This window comes from Mobula birostris, chromosome 17 (assembly GCF_030028105.1).
Source record: "Mobula birostris isolate sMobBir1 chromosome 17, sMobBir1.hap1, whole genome shotgun sequence".
Taxonomy (NCBI): domain Eukaryota; kingdom Metazoa; phylum Chordata; class Chondrichthyes; order Myliobatiformes; family Myliobatidae; genus Mobula; species Mobula birostris.
In genome coordinates this window covers 67,255,233-67,277,799 of record NC_092386.1, presented here as the reverse complement: position 1 = coordinate 67,277,799, position 22,567 = coordinate 67,255,233, and the positions used below count along the sequence as shown (strand labels likewise).

The following is a 22,567-nucleotide window of genomic DNA, read 5'->3' as shown; positions in this document are numbered from 1 at the left end:
TTTCAATGACATCCCCCTCCCCCCCATTCTTCTGAACTCTAGTGAATACAGGTCCAAAACACCAAATGCTCCATCAGTACCATCCATTAGCCCTTTCTCTCCCGGAATCATTCTTTAATGTGATTCATGCATCTTGTGAATGGTCAAAAGTGCTCTGGTTCAAGGCACAAAGACAGCTTTCATTCCATTCCATTCTTTACATTCCAAACTTTATTTGTTAACCCTCAATGGAAGTTTGTTACCTGAAATCCTACAGCTACTCAGCCATAGCAATACCCCCCTGAGTTCCATCATACTTTCTACCAGTAGAATCTTAACTCTTTTCCATAGATGCTACCTGGCTTGCTGATTTAAGTGTTGCTTGATTTCTCGCTAGTAAAATCTTAATTTAGGTCTGTCAATTCTAGAATCAACTTTATTTTTGTTTTCTTGAGCAGGACCGTACACAACCCACTATATCCAAAATTCTGCTGCCAATTTAGTTTCTGAGATCCATATCCTTGTCACTAGTTTTGTCAGTTTCACAAGCTTCCTCATTAGGTTCAACACAACAAACTTAAATTATTTTATACAGCCAGTTATATAAGGAAATGATTCTAAAACCAATGTAATAATGGGAGAGCCAACAAACACTTTCTTCAATAAAAGGTGATGTAATACAAAAATTCAACACCTCACAATGGCACAAGCAATCTACAGTCAACACAAATTCTATTGAATTTCCTTCTTTATTTTGTTGCTTTACAGCCTGTTGAGAAAGTAAACCTTAAAAGTCTCCATTTGTAAACCTTTGTAACAGATGCATAAAAATTTCCATTAGCCTCAAACAATGAATTTTACCCACAAAAAAGGATATTAAATCTCTAGGAGCCCTGTGTTCAAGTGTAAGATGAGCTGCAAAGTCGTCCGTGACATGATTAGGATCCCCTCCAGGTAATGCTGCACAGATTGGACAAACCTGCAAAACATTAAAAGAAAGCTTAACGATCACTTTTAATTGTGATGTCCAAAAGTTCAGAGAAGTGCAAGAAATTAAGTTTTACATTCGCATTTTCTGTCTACTTCCTAATTCCAGAGAAGGGTCTTCAACTAAAAGCAGTAACTTTTGTTTCTCTTCCACAGAAACGGTCCAAATTGCCCAGTTTCCAGTGTTTCCTATTTGAATTTTAGATTTGCATCATTTTTGTTTTGACTTTTCATTAAAGTCCACAATTATATTCCTTTTCTCCCTCTCTCATAGCACCAATCATAATTATCATTCACTACACAGAATGATGTAGGGCCTATCAGCCTGACCTTACTTTCTATAGACACTGACGAGCTTGTTGCATTTTGTTTAATCTATACACATCAATGAAAGAAATTGGAATGCTTACTCATCCTTTCCAAGAAGCAGCAAATATTATCAGTTATCTATGGACAAAGGTAATTCTTGGGCAAACATATTAATCCTGCCTTACTTCTAATAGACATAGACATACTTTATTGATCCCGAGGGAAATTGGGTTTCGTTACAGTTGCACCAACCAAGAAGAGTATAAATATAGCAATATAAAAATATAAATAATAATATGTAAATTATGCCAGTTGGAAATAAGTCCAGGACCAGCCTATTGGCTCAGGGTGTCTGACCCTCCAAGGGAGGAGTTGTAAAGTTTGATGGCCACAGGCAGGAATTACTTCCTATGACGCTCAGTGTTGCATTGGTGGATATATCACAACAGTACAACAAACTGAGAGTGATTGCTTCAAAATTATGTTCAACTATTCAGGCACAAATTTGCTGAGCTGGACTCTGAACTTCAAATAGTCCGATGCATCAAGGAGGGGCTACTTTACCTGGATATTATTTCAGAAGGCAATTATATCCATTATTTATTTAGAGATAAACAACAGGTGTGTTCCATGTTCAGGGACAAGAGGGTATGACTGCAAGTGAGGCAAGTTTGGGGATCAAAGAGTGCTGGAGGAGCCTCAGACCTTGAACTTGTCTAACAGGTCTGACGACTGTTCCCTTCGCAGATGGGAGTTTGGCGCGTAGGAAGTATTGAGAGTCCTGAAGACTGTGTTCCCTACCTGGGTTTGGGACATCTCACCTGACCTACAAAGACATTTGGTGTGGGAGGGGTAAGATCCAATCATCATGGCCCATGTAGGTACAATTGAAGTAGAAAGAACAAGGAAAGAGGTTCTACTGTGGGAATTTGAACAGCTGGACACTACATTAAAACACAGAACCAAAGGCTGGTTTGTTAGAAGGTTCAACAATTTGGAAAATTGTGGATAAAGTGCAGGAGAGATTACTAAAATCTAGATAATAGGCTTTATCTAGATAATAAATACCAAGAAAGTTTAGAAAGGAGACAACATTGAGTGGGATGGTGAATACAGGACTGAAATATTATAATTTAATGCACACTGTATACCAAATAAGGTAGAAGGGCAGGTGTGAAGTTGTGGGCATCACAGAGTCATGACTGAAAGATCACAGCTGGGAGCTAAACATCCAAGGATACATCTCCTATTGAAAAGGCAGTCAGATGGCCAGAGGAGGTGGGGGTGGGTTTTGTTGGTTAAAAAATAAAATCATATCCTTAGAAAGAAGTGACATAGGATCAAAAGATATAGAATCCTTGTGGGAAGGGTTAAGAAAATGCATGGATAAAAGACCCTGACAGGACGCTGAATAGTAACTAGGATGCAGGACTCAAATTACAATGGGAGGGTAAAAAGGTATGTAAAAAGGACGATGTTACATTGGTCATGGCAGTTTTCAACATGCAAGTAGATTGGGAAAATCAGGTTTGATCCCAAGAGAAGGAATTTGTAGAATGCCTATTAGAACAGCTTGTGGTCAAGCCCACTTGCAAAAAGGCAATTCTGGATTTGGTGTTGTGTAATGAACTAGATTTGATTAGAGAGCTTGAGGTAAGGTAACCCTTAGGAGGCAGTGACCATAATATGATATAAATCACCCTTCAGTTTGAGAGGGAGAAACTAAAATCAGATGTATCAGTATCACAGTTGAGTAAAGGTGCCTACAGAGGCATAAGAGGAGTTGGCCACAGTTGATTGGAAGGGGACACTAGTAGGGATGACGGTAGAGAAGAAATAACTGGAGTGTCTGGAATAATTCAGAAGACACAGGATCAGTTCATCCCTAAGAAGCAGCCTTCTAAAGAGAGGATGATGCAACCATGGTTGACTGGGAAGTCAAAAGCAGCATAACAATAAAAGAGACAGCACACAATGTACCAAAAAATAATACCAAGCTGGAGAATTGGGAAACTTTAAAAACCAACAGAAGAACAGATGAAATAGGAAATTATATAACCATATAACAATTACAGCACAGAAACAGGCCATCTTGGCCCTTCTAGTCCATGCCGAACGCTTACCTAGTTCCACTGACCTGCACTCAGCCCATAACCCTCCATTCCTTTCCTGTCCATATATCTGTCCAATTTAACTTTAAATGACAATATCGAACCTGCCTCAACCACTTCTGCTGGAAGCTCGTTCCACACAGCTACCACTCTCTGAGTAAAGAACTTCCCCCTCATGTTACCCCTAAACTTTTGCCCTTTAACTCTCAACTCATGTCCTCTTGTTTGAATCTTCCCTAGTCTCAATGGAAAAAGCCTATCCATGTCAACTCTATTTATCCCCCTCATAATTTTAAATACCTCTATCAAGTCCCCCCTCAACCTTCTTCGTTCCAAAGAATGAAGACCCAACTTGGTCAACCTTTCTCTGTAACTTAGGAGATGAAACCCAGGTAACATTCTTGTAAATCTCCTCTGTACTCTCTCAATTTTGTTGACATCCTTCCTATAGTTCAGTGACCAGAACTGTACACAATACTCCAAATTTGGCCTTACCAATGTCTTGTACAATTTTAACATTACATCCCAACTCTTATAATCAATGTTCTGATTTATAAAGGCCAGCATACCAAAAACTTTCTTCACCACCCCATCCACATGAGATTCCACCTTCAGGGAACTATGCACCATTATTCCTGGATCCCTCTGTTCTACCGCATTCTTCAATGCTCTACCATTCACCATGTATGTCCTATTTTGATTAGTCCTACCAAAATGTAGCACCTCACATTTATCAGCATTAAACACCATCTGCCATCTTTCAGCCCACTCTTCTAACTGGCCTAAATTATGCTAGTCAATAGTACACAAGAGGATACCAAAAGAGGCAGCAGTGGAATTGCATGCTGGAAAATGATGCTGGAGAGGTGGTAAAAGGAACAAAAAATAGCGGATAAACCAAGTATTTTATGTCAGTCTTCACTATAGAAAATAACAGCAACATACCAGAAATTTGAGCGTGTCAGAGAGCAAAAGTGAGGGTAGTCATTATTACTAATGGTGCTTGGGAAGCTGAAAGGCCTAAAGGTAGATAAAACAGCAAGACCAGATGGACTGCACACCAGGGTTCTGAAAGAGGTATTTGAAGAGACTGGAGGCATTATTAGTGATCTTTCAGAAATGCTAGATTCTGGAATGGTTTTGCAGGACTGGAAGATTGCAAATGTCACCCCTCTCTTTAAGAAGTGAGGGAGAAAGAAGACAGGAAATCATAGGCCAGTTAGCTTTACTTCAGTGGTTGGCAAGTCCAATAAAATAGGCCAAAGTCAGCATGGAAAATCTTGCCTGACAAATCCACTGGAATTCTATGAGGAAGTAACAGGCAGGATAGACAAAGGGGAGTTAGTGGACATTCTTCTCTTGGATTTTCAGAGGTCCTTGACAAGGTGTCACACAGAAAGGTGCTAAACATGACAGACAAGATGCTAACATGGACAGATTAGCTGACTGGCAGAAGTCAAAGTTTGGGAATAAAGGGTTCCTTTTTTAGTTGGCCGCAAGTAGCTAGTGGTGATCTACAAGTGCCAGTGTCGGGTCCACTACTTTTTCCACACCTTGACTGTATTTTTCACAGTGACAGTATTGACGAGCTTGTGACCGAGTTTGCAGATGATAAAAAAGATAGATGGAGGGGCAGGTAATGATAATGATGCATGGAGCCTGCTGAAGGACCTGGATAGCTTAGGAGAATGGGCAAAAAAGTGGCAGATAGAAAACAGCATAGGGAAATGAATGGTAATGTACTTTGGTAGAAGGAATAAAGACATTATTTTATAAAATGAGAACAAATTCAGAAATCAGAGGGCACAGGGACTTAGGAGTCCTAGTGCAGGATTTCCTAAAGGTTAACTTGTAGATTCAGTTGGTAGTAGGGAAGGCAATGGCAATGTTAGCATTCATTTTCAGAGGACTAGGATATAAAAAGCAAGCATGTAATGCTCAGGCTTTATAAGGCATCGGTCAGACTACACTTGAAGTATTGAGAGCAGTTCTGGGTCCTTATCTAAGAATGTGTCTGGAGGAGATTGGTAAGAATGATTGTGGGTATGAAAGGGTTAAAATATGCAAAAAAATTGATAGCTCTAGGCCTGTACATCACTGGAGTTTTGCAGAAGATGGATCTCATTGAAACCTATTAAATATTGAAAAACCTGAATTGAATGGACATGGAGAGGATGTTTCCAATAGCGGGAGAGTCAAGGACCAGAGGGTACAGCCTCAGAATAGAAGCATGTCCTTTAGAACAGAGATGAGGAGAAATTTAATTAGCCAGAGAATGGTGAAGCTGTGGAATCCATTTCCACAGACGGCTGTGAAGGCCAAATCATTGAGTATGTTTAAACTGAAGGTTGTTAGGTTCTGGATTAGTAGAGATATCAAAGGTTAAAGGGAAAAGGCAGGAAATTGGGGCTGAGAGGGAAAATAAATCAGCCATGATCAAATGGTGGAGAAGACTATGGGCTGAATGGACTAATTCTGATCCTATGTCATGGCCTTACATCAGAATAAGTTTAAGATTTAAGATGTTTAAATAATAATATTTCATGATCAAAAAGTAAATGTGTACAAGTAAAGCAATACTGCCCTCAATTGATCGTCTGCAGTAAGGTCAAACTCTATCTGACAAATGCTACCTAGATGGTAATTTATTTTGCCATGATACCTGTGTACTCATAGGTGAATTAAAAACTGCCTATGTTGCTTTCTAATGTAAAATCACATTTCACCCTTGTGACATATACAGACATACATTAACAGAGAGCAAGGTTTCTTGAGTGCAAACATGTATGGCAAACAACTTGGAAACCGCTAAAAAAATCTAATAATCAAAACATGGAGAACACTGCCTTCAAAAACTACTTTTCTCCAAACAGCTCGACATGTGAATATTCACTCTTTAAAAATTTAAATATTTGTAACCCTATTCAGAGGCCAACATCAGATTTTAAAAGTGTCATAATACAAGTTTATCAAGTGAAATCAAGGCTTGATTTGATTTGTCTGCCATATTAAGCTTGCATCAATGTACTTAAGCTCGAAAGATTTTAACCAAGGCTGTCAGTCATGGTCACTCTGAGCAACTTCTGAAAATGGATACCGGGGGATGGTAAATAATGCTCAGCTATTATGTGCTCTTTCCCATCCTCAGAGAAAAAAAATCTAAGACTTCATAGCTCTATCACTGACAGATAAGTGCATGAAAAATGAGATGGGCTGTACTGTCGCACAGCTAGTTGAGCTGCCTGTTTACAGTGCCTGGTACCCTTGGTTCAACTCCAAGCTCAGCTACTATCTGCAATATAGTTGCACATTCTCCGTGATCACCAGGGTTTCCTCCAGGTTCTTCAGCTTCCTCACACATTTCAAAAATGTGTGGTGGATAGATTAATCAGCCACTTCAAATTGCCATGTACTGTATGTAGATAAATGGTAGAATATGGGGGAATTTGATGGAAATGTGAAGAGAATTTAAAAATGGGATTAACTGGCTTGATGGTCAGTATGGACGTGATTAATCAAAGGGCTTTATCTTTCATGATTCTAAAATATGAAAATACACCCGAAGACAGAGTAAAGAACTTCCAGGGATAAAACAGCAAATAACTGAGAAAACAGCAGAATAAACATTATTTTTCCTTTAAAGATATGGGTTCGACTTTTGGGCAACAAACTTCCAAATAACCTAATAGCACCATCCTACTTAACTTCATTAATCATTAACCTCTTCTACCATTAGTAACTTAAATCCCAACCATATAATGTTTTGAAGAAACTGATGTATTTTCAATGTTGATTAACATATGAAGAATGTGATAGAATACTTTTCATCTGTCTGGACAACTCACAAGAAGCTCAACACCATCTAGGACAAGACAGTCTGCTGATTGGGATCCCATCATTCACTTTAACACTCTCAAATGCAAGATTCTGCAGATATTGGAAATCCAGTGCAACACATACAAATGCTGGAGGAACTCAGCAGGTCAGGCAGTATCTATGGAAATGAATAAAGAGTCAACATTTTGAGCAAAGACTCTGCTGCCTGACATGCTGAGTTCCTCCAGTACTTTGTGTGTTACTTTAACACTCATTATCTCAACCACTGGTGCACAGTGGCTGCAGTGGGAACCATCTATAAAATGCATTGCAGTTACTTACGCAGCCATTCCGAAAGCACTTCCCAAAACCACGACCGCTACAGACAAGGACAAGGATAGGAAGCACATGGGAATACTACAAGGGGATGTTGGTAAGTCGATGGAGAAGATCCTGAGAGACAGGATTTATGAACATTTGGAGAGGCATAACATGATTAACAATAGTCACCATGGCTTTGTCAAAGGCAGGTCGTGCCTTAAAGCCTGATTGAATTTTCTGAGGATGTGACTAAACACATTGATGAAGGAAGAACAGTAGATGTAGTGTATATGGATTTCAGCAAGACATTTGATAAGGTACCCCATGCCAGGCTTATTGAGCAAGAAAGGAGGCATGGGATCCAAGGGGACCTTGCTTTGTGGATCCAGAATTGGCTTGCCCACAGAAGGCAAAGAGTGGTTGTAGATGGCTCTTATTCTGCATGGAGGTCAGTGACCAGCAGTGTGCCTCAGGGATTGGTTCTAGGACCCCTTCCCTTCGTGATTTTTATAAATGACCTGGATGAGGAAGGGGAGGGACAGATTAGTAAATTTGCTGATGACACAAAGGTTGGGGGCATTGTGGATAGTGTGGAGGGCTGTCAAAGGCTACAGTGGGGCATTGATAGGATGCAAAAATGGGCTGAGAAGTGGCAAATGGAGTTCAACGCAGATAAGTGTGAGGTGTTTCATTTTGGTAGGTCAAATATGATGGCAGAATATAGTATTAATGGTAAAACTCGGCAGAGTGGAGGATTGGAGGGATCCATAGGACATTCAAAGCTGCTGCACAGGCTGACTGAGTGGTTAACAAGGCATAAAGTGCATTGGCCTTCATCAACTGTGGGATTGAGTTCAAGAGCTGAGAGGCAATGTTACAGCTATATAGGATCCTGGTCAGACCCCACTTGGAGTGCTGTGCTCAGTTCAGGTCGCCTCACTACAGGAAGGATGTGGAAACTATAGAAAGGGTGCAGAGGCGATTTACAAGGATGCTGCCTGGATTGGGGAGCATGCTTTATGAGAATAAGTTGAGTGAACTTGTCCTTTTCTCCTTGGAGCGACAGAGGATGAGAGGTGACCTGATAGAAGTGTACAAGATGATGAGGGGCATTGATTGTGTGGATAGTCAGAGGCTTTTTCCCAGGACTGAAATGTCTAACACGAGACGGCATTGGTGCTTGTAAGTGGGTGCAGAGGGGATATCAAGAGTAAGTTGTTTTTTTTTTAAACACACAGAGAGTGGCAAGTGTGTGGAATAGGCTGCTAGCGACTGTGGTGGAGGCGGTCTTTTAAGAGACTCCTGGATAGGTACATGGAGCTTAGAAAAATATAGGGCTAGGTAATTTCTAAAGTAAGTACACGTTCAGCACAGCATTGTGGGCTGAAGGGCCTGTATTATGCTGTAGGCTTTCTATGTTTCTAAGGGGAGGGTTTAAATTAATTTGGCGGGGGCACGGAAACTAGAGTGATTGGGCTGAGGACGGGGCAGCTGGTATATAAGCCAATGTAGCGTGTAATGAGACTTGAGGAAGGATGGGCAGATGATAGCACAAAATTGCACTCCGTAGGATAAAATGAAGCATAATCAAAACAGTGATGAATACAGGACTGTTTCCTGGCCACTGGATGCGGCATCTCACAACCAGTAGCCAGGACGTGGGACATAAATTTCAGCAGGAAATAGAAAAGGCATGTGCTAAGGGCAATGTTACAACAGTCATGGAGGGATTCCAATATGCAGGTACAGTACTGTGCAAAAGTCTTGGTACATGTAAAAATGCTTTCGAAAATAATGAAATCAAGTTTCTAAATATCAAAAAAATTACTATAAAGAGCAGTAAACAATAAAAATCCCAGATCAAATCAATATTTAGTGTGACCACACTTTGACTTTAAAAATGGCAACAATTCTCTTAGGTACACAGTCTCGCAGTTTTATAAGAAAATTGGCTGGTAGGTTGCTTCAAGCATCTCGAAGAACTTCCCACATTTCTTCTGCAGACTTCGGCTGTTTCAGTTGCTTTTATCTTTCCAGATAATCCCAGACAACCTCAATGATGATCAGGGCTCTATGGAGGCCATACCATCTGTTGCAGAACTCCTTGTTCTTTTTTTACTGGAGATAGTTCTTTATGACCTTGGCCGTGCGTTTGGGGTCTTTGTCCTGCTGCAAAATTAAATTGGAACTGATCAGTTGCCTTGCTGATGGTGTTGCTTGATGGATGAGAATCTGTTTTTACTTCTCAGCTTTGTGAATTCCATTAATTCTGTCCAGATCACCATCTCCAAATGCAGTCCCAAATCTGCAGGAAACCTCCGATATGCAGCGCTCTTCAGCTCTTCTGTGGACAAACTGCCTCCTGTTTGAGCCAAAATTTCAAAAGGTTTTTGGCTGTGGTTTCCTCTAAAACCTGACTGAAACTTTTCTAGAACATTGTTCTCATTCAGAAAGATGTTGAGTTGATTGTATGTAAATTACTTTCTTATGAATCTTGCCAAGGATGGGAGATTTGATAGTTAACTAGTACCTCAGTGTCAAGGTTTGGCTTTTTAAGTAGGGGTTTGACAGATGCAGTTTAGAAGGCATCTGGAAAAAATCCAATTTCAAGGGATGTGTTAATAATTTTCGTAAAAGAATTGAAAACACTATTAAGGGTCCTTAAAAAGTGTAGTAGGGATAAGGTCAAGACAGCAAGCAGACAGTTTACTCTGTTACAATCTTATAGAGATCTAAATTGGAATACTTGTAAACTTTGACATACAGTAGTTGCCATAGTTGAAAATGAAAAAAAGAAAAAAAACACCTTTTTCTTTAATTAAGTTTATGTGAAGACTGCTTGGGGCTCTAGCAGAGATTTTTGTTTCTTCATTAGCCAAGGGTATGAAGACTCTAGAATGGATAGCATTGGGCCTTTATTTAAGAGCTACAAGGACAAACCATGGAACTACAGGCTGATGAGTTTTGCATCAGTTGTGGAGAAATGACTGGAAGGGATTCTGCGGAACAGATTTATATGCATTTGGAAAGACAAAGATTAATTTGGCTTTGTTAGTGGGAGATCATGCATTACAAAAGACATTTTTGAGGTGATCAATAGGATTGAACAGAGCAGTGCAGTGGACGTTATCTGAATGGACTTTAGCATCTTTGACAAAGTATTGGATGAGTGGCTGGTTCAGAAAGTTAGATCACTTGGGACCTGGATGTGAGAGCAAATTGAATACAAAGTTGGTTTGTATTAGACATTCAGAGGATGGTAGTAGAAGGCCCGTGACCAATGGGATGGTACAATGCTGGGTCCTTAACAAAGGCAGCATGATGTATAAGTTTGCAAAAGAGTCCAAAATGACTGGTATAGTGGACAGTAAAAAGAGGTAGCCAAGTTTACAACTGGGGACATGGGCTGGGGAGTGGCTGATGGAATTTAATTCAAACAAGTATATATCTCAATTTCTTTTAAACACTGTAACTGCAACTGCTCTACAGCTTCCTCTCATAGGTCATATCATATTCACACACCATCCCACATGAAAAGCTTGCCCATCACATCTTTCCCAGCTCACCTTAACTCTGTCTTCTAGTTTTAAACTTTACTCCCCGAGATCATCCACCTTATCTATGCCCTTCATGGTTTTATTTACCTCTATAATGACACCACTCAGCCTCCCATGCTACAAGGAAAATAGTGCCAGCTTATCCAGCCTCTCCTTACAAGCTGAGCCCAGTAACATCCTTGGGAACCTTTTCTACCCCCTTTTCAGCTTAATAATATCCAACCTACAGCTATGTAACCAAAATCATACACAATACTGTTGGGCTCACCAACTACTTAAAGTACCAACATGATGTCCCAATTCCTGAACTCAATCTCACAACTGATGAAGATAGAATGCCAAATGTCTTCTTCACCACCCTATCTACCCGTTTCCTCATTTTTAGGGAATTGTGAATCTGTATATCTAGGATTTTCTATCTAAAGTCTCTACATCCAGGACTTTACCATTTACTGTACAAGTCCTGCCCTGGTTAAACTTACCAAAAGAAATCAACTCAACTTCCATGTTAAATTTCATCACTAGACCCACTTCAAGTTCAAGTTTATTGTCATCTGACTGTACAGATATACAACCGAATGGAACAACATTCCTCCAGACCACTCTGCAGCCCCAGAACATATCACAGACAACACATAAGACAAAATTAGCACAAGTAAGTTAATAAAAATAAGCACAAGTTAATAAAAATAATTCAAAGTGCACCTAACATAATCCAAAGAATATGTAGATCCTGTTGCAATCTAAAATAACCCCTTCACTGAACTACCAATTTTGATGTCACCCAACAGTGTAAATCACAAGGTTAGGGGAATTTAAAACTAGAGGGCATAGATTTATAGTGGGGAGGGGGATTTAAATGGAATCTGATGGACAAATCTTATTTCACGCAGAATGTTGGATCTGTGGAAAGAGCTGCCAGATGTGGTAGTGAATGCAGGCATAATACATTTAATATATATTTGGGCCAAATGCAGGCAAATGTGATTAATGCAGTTGGGCTTGTTCAGCATGGACTGTTTGGGCTGAAAGGTGCATTTCTCTGCTATACAACTCTATGAAACCCTAAAAATGTTTCAAGATTAAGTGTTAAAAAAATAAATATATATATAAAATTTATTTTCTCTAATCATGCTCTCTAACTTCCATTAATGTCCCTTCTCCCCTTCTTACCCCATCCCTTATTTTTATTCCCCTTTTTCCTCTCTCTGTCCCTCTCACAATCACTCCTCACCTGCTCTCCATCTTCCTCTAGGCTCCCCTCCCCCTTTCTTTCTCCCTAGGCCTCCTGTCCCATGATCTTGCCCCTTCTCCAACTCTGTACCCCTTTTGCCAATCAACTTCCCAGCTCTTAGCTTCTCCCTGCCCCCTCCCGTCTTCTCCTATTATTTCGGATCTCCCCCTCCCCCTCTCTTACTATCTCTTCTTTCAGTTAGTCCTGACGAAGCGTCGCGGCCCGAAATGTCGACTGTACTTTTTCCTATACATGCTGCCCGGCCTGCTGCATTCCACCAGCATTTTGTGCGTGTTGCTTGAATTTCCAGCATCTGCAGATTTTCTCGTGTTTGCCCTTGATTAATATCACTTCCTATGTTCAATCTGCTCCTTAATTGTGGCATTAGGATTCTGAGAAACCTACTGGTTATAACATGTGCTGAATTAATCTACTCCAAAAAATACAATCAACTCAATACAATCCCTAAAATAGTCCACACTGGGACAGACATTTACATTATGCAAGCATTTCAATTCTTCATGCCTTTACCCATGCATTGTTCAAAGCATACTGAAGAACAGTGACAGCTCAGATAAAAAAAATCCTAGCTAGCTGCTAGGGATAGTGGCTTTTCCAATCTCAATACTGCCTTTTAATTGTCTGTAACACGTCAAGATCAAAAATAAGCAGGTGTATGGCTCAGGTAAAGTGTGAAGTTGACTCAGAAGCAATTCATAAAGCTATATAATCGGTCATAGGGCACAGAAATATGCCCTTTGATCCAGTACCACCATGCCAATCTTTCTGCCCATCTACACCAATCCTATTTAAATGTCTTTCTAAATGTCTTTTAAACACAGTAAGTGTATCTTTCATCACCTCCCCTTGCAGCGCATTCCAGATTTCAACCACTTTATATAGAAAGATCAACATTGAAATTCCTTCCTCTGACCCTAATCCTAATGTGCATAGCACAGGATACAGATTTTGTCTATCCTATTTGTGCTTTTCATAATCTTTCAGGTCACTCTACACTACAGCATCCTGGAAAGACAAGAATATCTTAGCCACCATTTCCCTAAACTAAAGACCTCCAATCGAGGTTACATTCCGGTGAATCTCCTTTGAGTCCACACCAGTTTAATCAAATGCTTTCTGCAGAATGGAAACCAGAACTGTACACAATACTCCAAGTATGGCCTAATCAGCATTTTGTAAAGTTACAACATAATGCTCCAAATCTTATATTCTATGTCCCAAACAATGAATGCAATATTTTCCTTCTTCACCAGCCTGTTGACATATTGCCACTTTCAGAGAACTACAAACTTGGGCTTCTAGGTCTCTCTGGTGCAAGAAAAAGTTTGTGAACCCTTTGAAGTGACCAGATTTTCTGTGTTAATTATTCATAGTGTGGTCTGATTTTCATCTAAGTCACAATAATAGACAAACACAATCTTCCTAAACTATTAACACAAATAATTATGCTTCCAATTTAGTTGTGAATTGTGGTGGATAAAGTAAAAGAGAAAAGCAAGGGTGGGAGTGCAGAAAAGTCAAGTGCATTAAAGATAAAGATTATTATATTTTACACAATGAGTGTAAAGGCACTTTATCTGAATGCCTGTAGTACAGGTTTCCCCCGCCATCCAAAGGTAGAGCGTTCCAATGAAACGGTTCGTAAGCTGAAATGTGGTAAAGTGAAGAAGCAATTACCATTTATTAATATGGGAAAAATTTTTGAGCGTTCCAGACCCAAAAAATAACCTACCAAATCATGCCAAATAACACATAAAACCTAAAATAACAGTAACATATAGTAAAAGCAGGAATGATGTGATAAATACACAGCCTATATAAAGTAGAAATACTTTTTGCAATCATTGAAGTACTGTCTAGCGCAGCGAAAATCTCACGCATGCGCTCTCCGCAGAAACACTCTCTCCAGTAACCTTTAAGCTATGAGGCTGCTAATTCATACCAAATAACAAATCATACTAAATACACAAAAATACACAGCCCCATATAAAGTAGAAATACTTTTTGCAATCACTGAAGCACAGACTAGCGCAGCGAAAATCTCACGCATGCGCTCTCGGCAGAAGCGCTGTCGGCGGAAGCACTCTCCAGTAACCTTTAAGCAACGAGGCTGCCAAATCATACTAAATAACACAAAGATACACAACCTATATAAAGTAGAAATAATGTATGTACAGTGTAGTTTCACTTACGGAAATCGGGATGGTGTGTGAGGCTGAGTCGTCGGAAATTGGGGTGGTGGGAGGTAGAGGAGACTGGGGTGTCATCTCATCGTAGTCTGTTTCCAATAGGGTGGCCAGGTCATCTTCTTCTATGTCTGCCTGCCTCAATGTCGAAGGTCAAGGTTTGTCATCTGCTGTGGCTGACGTGCAAAGCTTGAAAAACGACAGTATACTTGACTGCTGAGCCTCGCGCATTTTTCTATCATACAGTTCTTTGTAAGCACTCAAAACATCCTGCAAACCTGCCCTAAACCTATGTGCCCTTTCAAAATTAAAGTCATACTTTTTTGCAATCATTGCAGCGCTGTCAATCGCAGCGAAAATCTCACGCAACTGCTTCACGTTCAGTCCCTGGACTACTTCATTTTCGCTACTGCGTTCTGTTTCGATTGTTAATCTTTCCTCTTGCAATTGCATCAGCTCTTCATCTGTCAATTCTTGGTCATGGGATGCCAAAACCTCCTCAACATAATCTTCGTCAACTTCCACAAACCCGGCCTCCTTAGCCAAGCTCACTATTGTCGTATTTATTGTTGATGGTTCGAAGCCTTTAAAATCGTTCACTGCTTCGGACATAGTTTCCTCCAAACTCCATTTCTCATCGAGACTGTTAGCTTATCGAGAGCATCTCCAATGTTGGCGATTGCCAGTTTTATATTGTAGTCTTTCCAGATCTCTCGCAAAGATGCTTTGGAGTTGCCCTCTCTGTCAATAGCACTTACAATAAAACCCATCACATTTTGCGTATAGTAAGCCTTAATTGTGGCTATTAGGCCTTGGTCGCACGGCTGCAGCAACGATGTCGTATTCGACGGTAAGAACGCAACATGAATGTTACTGCCATACTCAGTAATAGCAGGCGGATCAGCAGCACAATTATCCACAATCACAAGACACCTATTATCGAGGTTATTTTCTCTACAGTATTTTTCAACAAAAGGACTAACGTATCTGCTCATGTACTCAGAGAAAAAGCACTTGGGTGTTCCAACTGCTTGGATGTGAATGGAACACAACGGGAAGTGTTTTCTTATCAACACCTTTAAGTGCGCTCGGATTTTCTGAATGGTACACTAGTGGAGGCTTAAGGACAGCATCACCAGTGGCGTTAATAATAGGCATTAGGGTAAACCTGTCCTTCGATGCCTTGTGTCCCTTAGCCTGCTTTTCTTCTTTCGAAATAAATGTCTTACTTGGCATTTTTTTCCAATAAATTGCAGTTTTGTCACAGTTAAACACTTGCTTATAAGAATAACCACCTTCTGTAATTATTTTCTTCAGTTCTGCTGGAAACCTTTCGGCAGCTTCAGTGTCAGCCGAAGCGCACTCTCCAGTAAGCGTTTAACTATGAAGCTGCCCTCGCCTCAGAAACCGATCAAACCACCCGTGACTACCTTTAAATTCCACTTTCGTAACACTTTCCTCACCATCAGCCAGAGCTTCTGTTTCAGTTTATTAAAAAGACTAACTGATTTCTCCTTAAGCATAAGATAACTTAAAGGAACACCACGTTTTGTACACCCATCAATCCACTCAAGCAATAGACTTTCCATTTTATCTATTATTGGATGCCGACTAAGAGAGACCACTTTGCTACGAGCAGAACCAACAGTAACATCGGCAGCTTTCAAGACCTTTTCTCTCTGCATATAAATAGTGCGAATGGTGGATGCAGGCAAGTTCAACGAGCGGACCATATCCTTGTTTCGTTCACCACGATCGAAACGCTTAATTATGTCTAGTTTTACGCTAAGTGTAACACCCTTACGAGCTCTTTTAGGCTTTTCCGATACCTTAGAACTCATCTTGCTAACGGACGCACAAAATAAATCGAGATAAAGCACGTGTTTAAGTAATGGCGGCTAGAATGCAGTCCCGGGGTAGGAGCTTGGCTGCTCGGGGCAAGTGCTGCCTTTTTTGTCGCAGGCCGCCATTTTTCGTGTGCTGCTTTTTTCATAACAGTGAAAAAACCTTCTGTTAGCGAAAACAGGGTACAAATGTAGGTCCTTCGTAACAGTGAGGTTTCGTAAAGCGAACGTTCGAAAAGCAGGGGACACCTGTATTCGTAACAAGGTCAGTGAACTTCTGGCACAAATCAGTATGATTCTATTCAAAAGGTTCAAAGGAACATCTAAACAAGCCTGATGCATTTTGGAAACAAGTCCAGTGGACTGATGAAGTTAAAATAGAACTTTCTGGCCGCAATGAGCAAAGGTATGTTTGTAGAAAAAAGGGTGCAGAATTTCATGAAAAGAACACTTCTCCAACTGTTAAGCACAGGGGTGGATCGATCATGCTTTGGGCTTGTGTTGCACCCAGTGGCACGGGGAACATTTACTGGTAGAGGGAAGAATGAATTCAATTAAATACCAGCAAATTCTGGAAGCAAACATCACACTGTCTGTAAAAAAGCCGAAGATGAAAAGAGGGTGGCTTCTACAACAGAATAGTGATCCTAAACACACCTCAAAATCGACAATCGACTACCTCAAGAGGCACAAGCTGAAGGTTTTGCCATGGCCCCCACAGTCCCCTGACCTAAACATCATCGAAAATCTGTGGATAGACCTCAAAAGAGCAGTGCATGCAAGACAGCCCAAGAATCTGACAGAACTAGAAGCCTTTTGCAAAGAAGAATGGGCAAAAATCCCCCAATTAAGAACTGAAAGACTCTTAGTTGGCTACAAAAAAGCATTTACGAGCTGTGATACTTGCCAAAAGGGGTGTTACTACATACTGATCATAAGGGTGCCCAAACTTTTGCTTCGGGCCCTTTTCCTTTTTTGTTATTTTGAAACTGTAAAAGATGGAAATAAAAAAAAGTTTTCTTGCTTAAAATATTAAAGAAATGTGTCACCTTTAGCTTTATGCCTTTTGGAAATCAGTTCATCTTTTACTCGCTTAGCTATTCACAGTAACAGAAATTTTGACCAGGGGTGCCCAAACTTTTGCATACCACTGCATATTTCAGTTAAAAGCAAGGACAGTAAGGGTGGGGAGAGCCAACCATGGATAACTAAGGAAATAAAGGAAGGCATCAAACTAAAAGCTCATGCACACAAAGTCATCAAGAGTAGTGGGAAACAGATTGGGAAAACTTTAAAACGCAACAAAGAACCACTAAAGGAGTAATAAAGAAAGGGAAGACAGATTATGAAAATATACCAGTAGAAAATATAAAAACGGATAGTAAATCTTTTATAATTATACAAAGCAGAAAAGGGTGGCCAAAGTGAATATAGGTCCCTTGGAGGACAAGAAGAGGGAACCGATATTGGGCAATAAGGAAATGGCTTTGAATGACTGCTGGTCCCCTCTTTCGGATCATGAATGTCTATCATGAACAGTTGCGGGCCCAGCACCGACCCCTGTGGCACACCGCTCACCACTCATTGCCAACCAGAGAAACACCCATGTATCCCAACTGTGCTTTGTATTGGTTAACCAATTCTCTATCCATGCTAAGAAGGACTTGGGACTGCTTGTGCATGAATCGCAAAAGATTGGTTTGCACATGCAGCAGGCTATCAAGATGGCAAATGGAATGTTGGCCTTCACTGATAGAGAGATTGAATTTAAGAGCAAGGTTATGCTGCAACTGTCTAGGGTACTGGTGAGGCCACATCTGGAGTACTGCGTGTAGTTCTAATCTCCTTACTGGCTTTGGAGGTGGTGCAGAGGAGGTTCACCAGGTTGATTCTAGAGTTGAGGGGTTAGACTATTTGGAGAGATTGAGTCGCCTGAGACTGCACTCACTGGAATTCAGAAGGATGAAAGGAGATCTTATAGAAACATAAAATTATGAAAGGGATATACAAGATAAGAGACAGAAAAGTTGTTTCCACTGATAGGTGAGATTAGAACTAGACGACATAGCCTCAAGATTCGGGGGAGTAAATTTAGAATGTAGATGAGGAGGAACTGCTTTTCCCAAAGAGTGGTGTATCGGTGGAATTCACTGTCCAATGAAGCAGCGGAGGCTACCGTAGTAAATATATTTAAGACGAGGTTGGATAAATAGTAGGGGAATTAAGAGTTATGGGGAAAAGTCAAGTAGGTGGAGATGAGTCCATGGTCAGAGCAGCCATGATGCTATATAATAGCGGAGCAGGCTCAACAGGCCAGATGGCCTACTCTTGCTCCTATTTCTTATGTTCTTCTGTTTGTCAGTACTGAGCACACCACTTAAGCAGTCATAGTCTTGGTTCAAAAAAGTATGTGAACCTCTAGGGTAATCGTCGTCATGGCTATCCCTCGAGGTCGAGGATGATGGTTTCCATTCTGCAGAAGTGGCCCACAGAGTGAAGACGCCTGTGCGTGTATTCGTTTAATGTGTACTTGATGTTGCACTCCAAGCACACGATACTTCACAAATCAACCAACTGATTCCAATGGCACGGAAACCATGACGATTGGAGCTGATGGATTTGTTGCAGCCTTCATCCGCCTTCACAGCCGTTGAGTTCGAAGTAACTTAATCCGCCTGTTCCACCGTTGAGGTCTTGGTTGTATTGTTCTTTGTCAGGGACCTCACCCTCGACCTTACCGCCATGGGTGACCCTACCAGGAGCATAGAGCTCCAGACGGCATTGCTCTCGGGATCACAGGACCACACAAGCTTCTCCACCATGACAAGGTGACAATCCATGGAGAAGATACCTAAGATAATACCTTCTAACAAGAGCTATTTGGAGTTAGGTGTTCCAATCAATGAGATGAGATTGGAGGTGTGGGTTGTAGAGGTGCCCTGCCCTATAAAAAAGACACAAAGTCAGGTTACTGACAGAGCCTGCTCTTCTCAAGAAAGATCTGTTTATGTGCACCATGCCTCAATCAAAGTAACTTTCAGAGGACCTGAGAAGAACTGCAGAGATGCATGAAGCTGGAAAAGGCTACAAAAGCATTTCTAAAGACCTGAATGTTCATCAGTCCACAGTAAGAGAACTGATCTACAAATGGAGGAAACCGTGTACTGTTGTTACTCTCCCTAGGAGTAAGCGCCCTGCAAAGATCAATCCAAGAGCACAATGTGCAATGCTGAAGGAGGTGAGAAAGAACCCAAGGGTAACACCAAAAGACCTGCAAAAATCTCTAGAATTTGCTGAAGTCTCTGTTCATGTGTTCAATACAAGAAAAACACTGAACAAGAATGGTGTTCATGGAAGGACACCTCGGAGCAAACCACTGCTCGCCAAACATTGCTGCAAGTCAAGTTTGCTAAAGACCACCTATATGTTTCACAATGCTTCTGTGACAATTTTCTGTGGATGGATGAGACAAAAGTTGAACTTTTTGGCAAAAATGCACACCAATATGTTTGGAGGAAAAAGGAAAAGGGCACTGCACATCAACACCAACGAGCATCATGGTTTGGGGCTGCTTTGGTGCCTTAAGGTCTGGACAGCTCGCAATCATTGAGGGAATAATTAATTCAAAATTGTATCAAGACATTTTGCTGGAAAATGTCAGGGTCGCAATCCATCACCTGAAATTTAATAGAAGTTGGATGATGCAATAAGACAGTGCTCCAAAACACGAGAGTAAATCAACAATAGAATGTGTTAAAAAGCAGAAAATTTGTGTTTTTGAATAGCCAAGTCAGAATCCAGACCTTAACCCAATTGAGATGCTGTGGCATGACCTGAAGAGGGCTGTTCATGCAAGGTATCCCAGAAATATTGATGAACTGAAACAGTTTTGTATGGAGGAATGGTCTAAAATTCCTCCTCACTGTTGCGCAAGTCTGATCAGCAGCTAGAGGAACGTCTTGGTGGAAGTAATTGCTGCTAAATGAGGTTCTACCAGTTATTAAATACATACTTTTCCCAGCCTGGACAAGGAATGACTAAATAACGTGTTCAATAAAGACATGAAATGCACAATTGTTTGTGCGTTATTAGTTCAGGCAGATTGTGTTTGTTTATTATTTTGACTTAAATGAAGATCAGACATTTTATGAGTAATTAATGCAGAAAACCAGGTAATTGCAAAGAGTTCACAAACTTATTCTTGCAACTACATATGCCCTCATTGTCATAGAGTAAAAAAGTATTAAATATTTGGAGACATGAGGAAATCTGCAGATGCTGGAAATTCAAGCAACGCACACAAAGTTGCTGGTGAATGCAGCAGGCCAGGCAGCATCTCTAGGAAGAGGTACAGTCAACCTTTCGGGCCTGGACCCTTCATCAGGACTAACTGAAAGAAGAGCTAGTAAGAGATTTGAAAGTGGGAGGGGGAGGGGGAGATCCGAAATGATAGGAGAAGACAGGAGGGGAGGGGTGGATCTAAGAGCTGAAGGGAGAGGATCATGGGACGGGAAGCCTGGGGAGAAAGAGAAGGGGGGGAGGGGAGCTCAGAGGGTGGATATAGTGAGGGGGACAGAGGGAGAAAAAAAAGAGGGAAAAATAAAAAATATATCAAATAAATAAATAAGGGATGGGGTGTGAAGGGGAGGAGGGGCAAAACGTTAGTTAGAGAAGTCAATATTCATGCCATGACACTAGGAAAAGCAAGATCTCCCAGTGGCCACACATTTTAATTCCACGTCCCATTCCCATTCTGATATGTCTATCCATGGCCGCCTCTAATATCAAGATGAAGCCACACTCAGGTTGGAGGGACAACACCTTATATTCTGTCTGGGTAGCCTCCAACCTGATGGCATGAATATTGACTTCTCTAACTTCCATTAATGCCCCTCCTCCCCTTCACATTTATTTATTTAATATATTTTTAAATATATTTTTTATTCCCCTTTTTTTCTCTTTTTTCTCCCTCTGTCTCACTCACTATATCCAACCTCTGGGCTCCCCTCCCCCCTTTCTCTTTCTCCCCAGGCTTCCCATCCCATGATCCTCTCCCTTCAGCTCTTAGATCCACCCCTCCCCTCCTGTCTTCTCCTATCATTTTGGATCTCCCCCTCCCCCTCACAAATCTCTTACTAACTCTTCTTTCAGTTAATCCTGACGAAGGGTTCCGGCCCGAAACCTCGACTGTACCTCTTCCTATAGACGCTGCCTGGCCTGCTGCATTCACCAGCATTTTTTGTGTGTGTTACTTAAATATTTGGAACTACTACTTCTTCAAACTATACCAGACCTTCAGGCAAAATAAATCAAATAAAACTGTTGCCTTTCATATATAAATAAGTCACGTAAAAAGGCTCAAATCAAATAAATTATTTTGATCATATTCAAATTGAATAAAACAGGCATGTAGAAATGAAATTTAACATGGATGACATTTTGATGTAACAGCTTTGTAGAATGAAAGTACAATGAAGTTTTATTACCAGTTCATAAGACTTTGAAAGTAATTCAGGATAATCAGAATACTAAGAATGTTATTGAAAATTCAGCAAAATTAAAGTCCTAAAAACCAAAATAAAAAAAAGATAAGATTTCTAGAGATTTGTCCACAGTACTATATTTCATTCTAAAGGAAAATGTAATAAAGTAATAGAGCACAGAGACTGCTCCTTCATCACAACTCATCCATGTTGACCAAGCTGCCCATCTAAGGCCCACATTTGGCCAACCTCCCTCTAAATCCCCTATCTATTTACTGGTCCACAACAACGATACTGATGTTTTTGTTTTTATACAGGCACCATCAAGAGTATGGCCGTGAAAATTTTAAGAAACATGTATATGTCCAATTACAGCTATACAGTAAGCTAATGACATTAGAGATGGGAAAGAGTAAATTAAGGCTTAGATTGTTATGAGACATATTACTGAGTACTGAGGTCATGCTTGGAAAGAACCCTCCGAAATATACGGCGAAGCTTGATGAAGGAAATATATTTTAAGGAGAGTTGAACGGAAACAAACAAGATGCACAAAAGGAGTTGGCACCTCAAGAGGAGGAGGTGAGAGCAACTTATGATTTCATGTAACATAGAGACATTGTGGGTAATTGTATATCTGTCAATGAGAAAACTCAATCATGAATTTTTAACAATCTGAGCTCAATGACAAAAGAGTAGGACAGCAGAGGAACAGTAAT

The 22,567-nt window shown here is 40.6% G+C and overlaps 1 protein-coding gene across 2 annotated transcripts in view; it reads right to left on the bottom strand.

Moving 5' to 3' along the window:
* The window catches only part of kcmf1 (potassium channel modulatory factor 1), a 127,575-nt gene that overhangs the window by 19,954 nt on the left and 85,054 nt on the right, over positions 1-22,567 (bottom strand). For both annotated transcript variants that reach the window (XM_072281862.1, XM_072281860.1), the window contains exon 4: positions 857-958. In XM_072281862.1, coding sequence (XP_072137963.1) covers positions 857-958 — 102 coding nt within the window. The remainder of the gene's footprint in view (positions 1-856; positions 959-22,567) is intronic.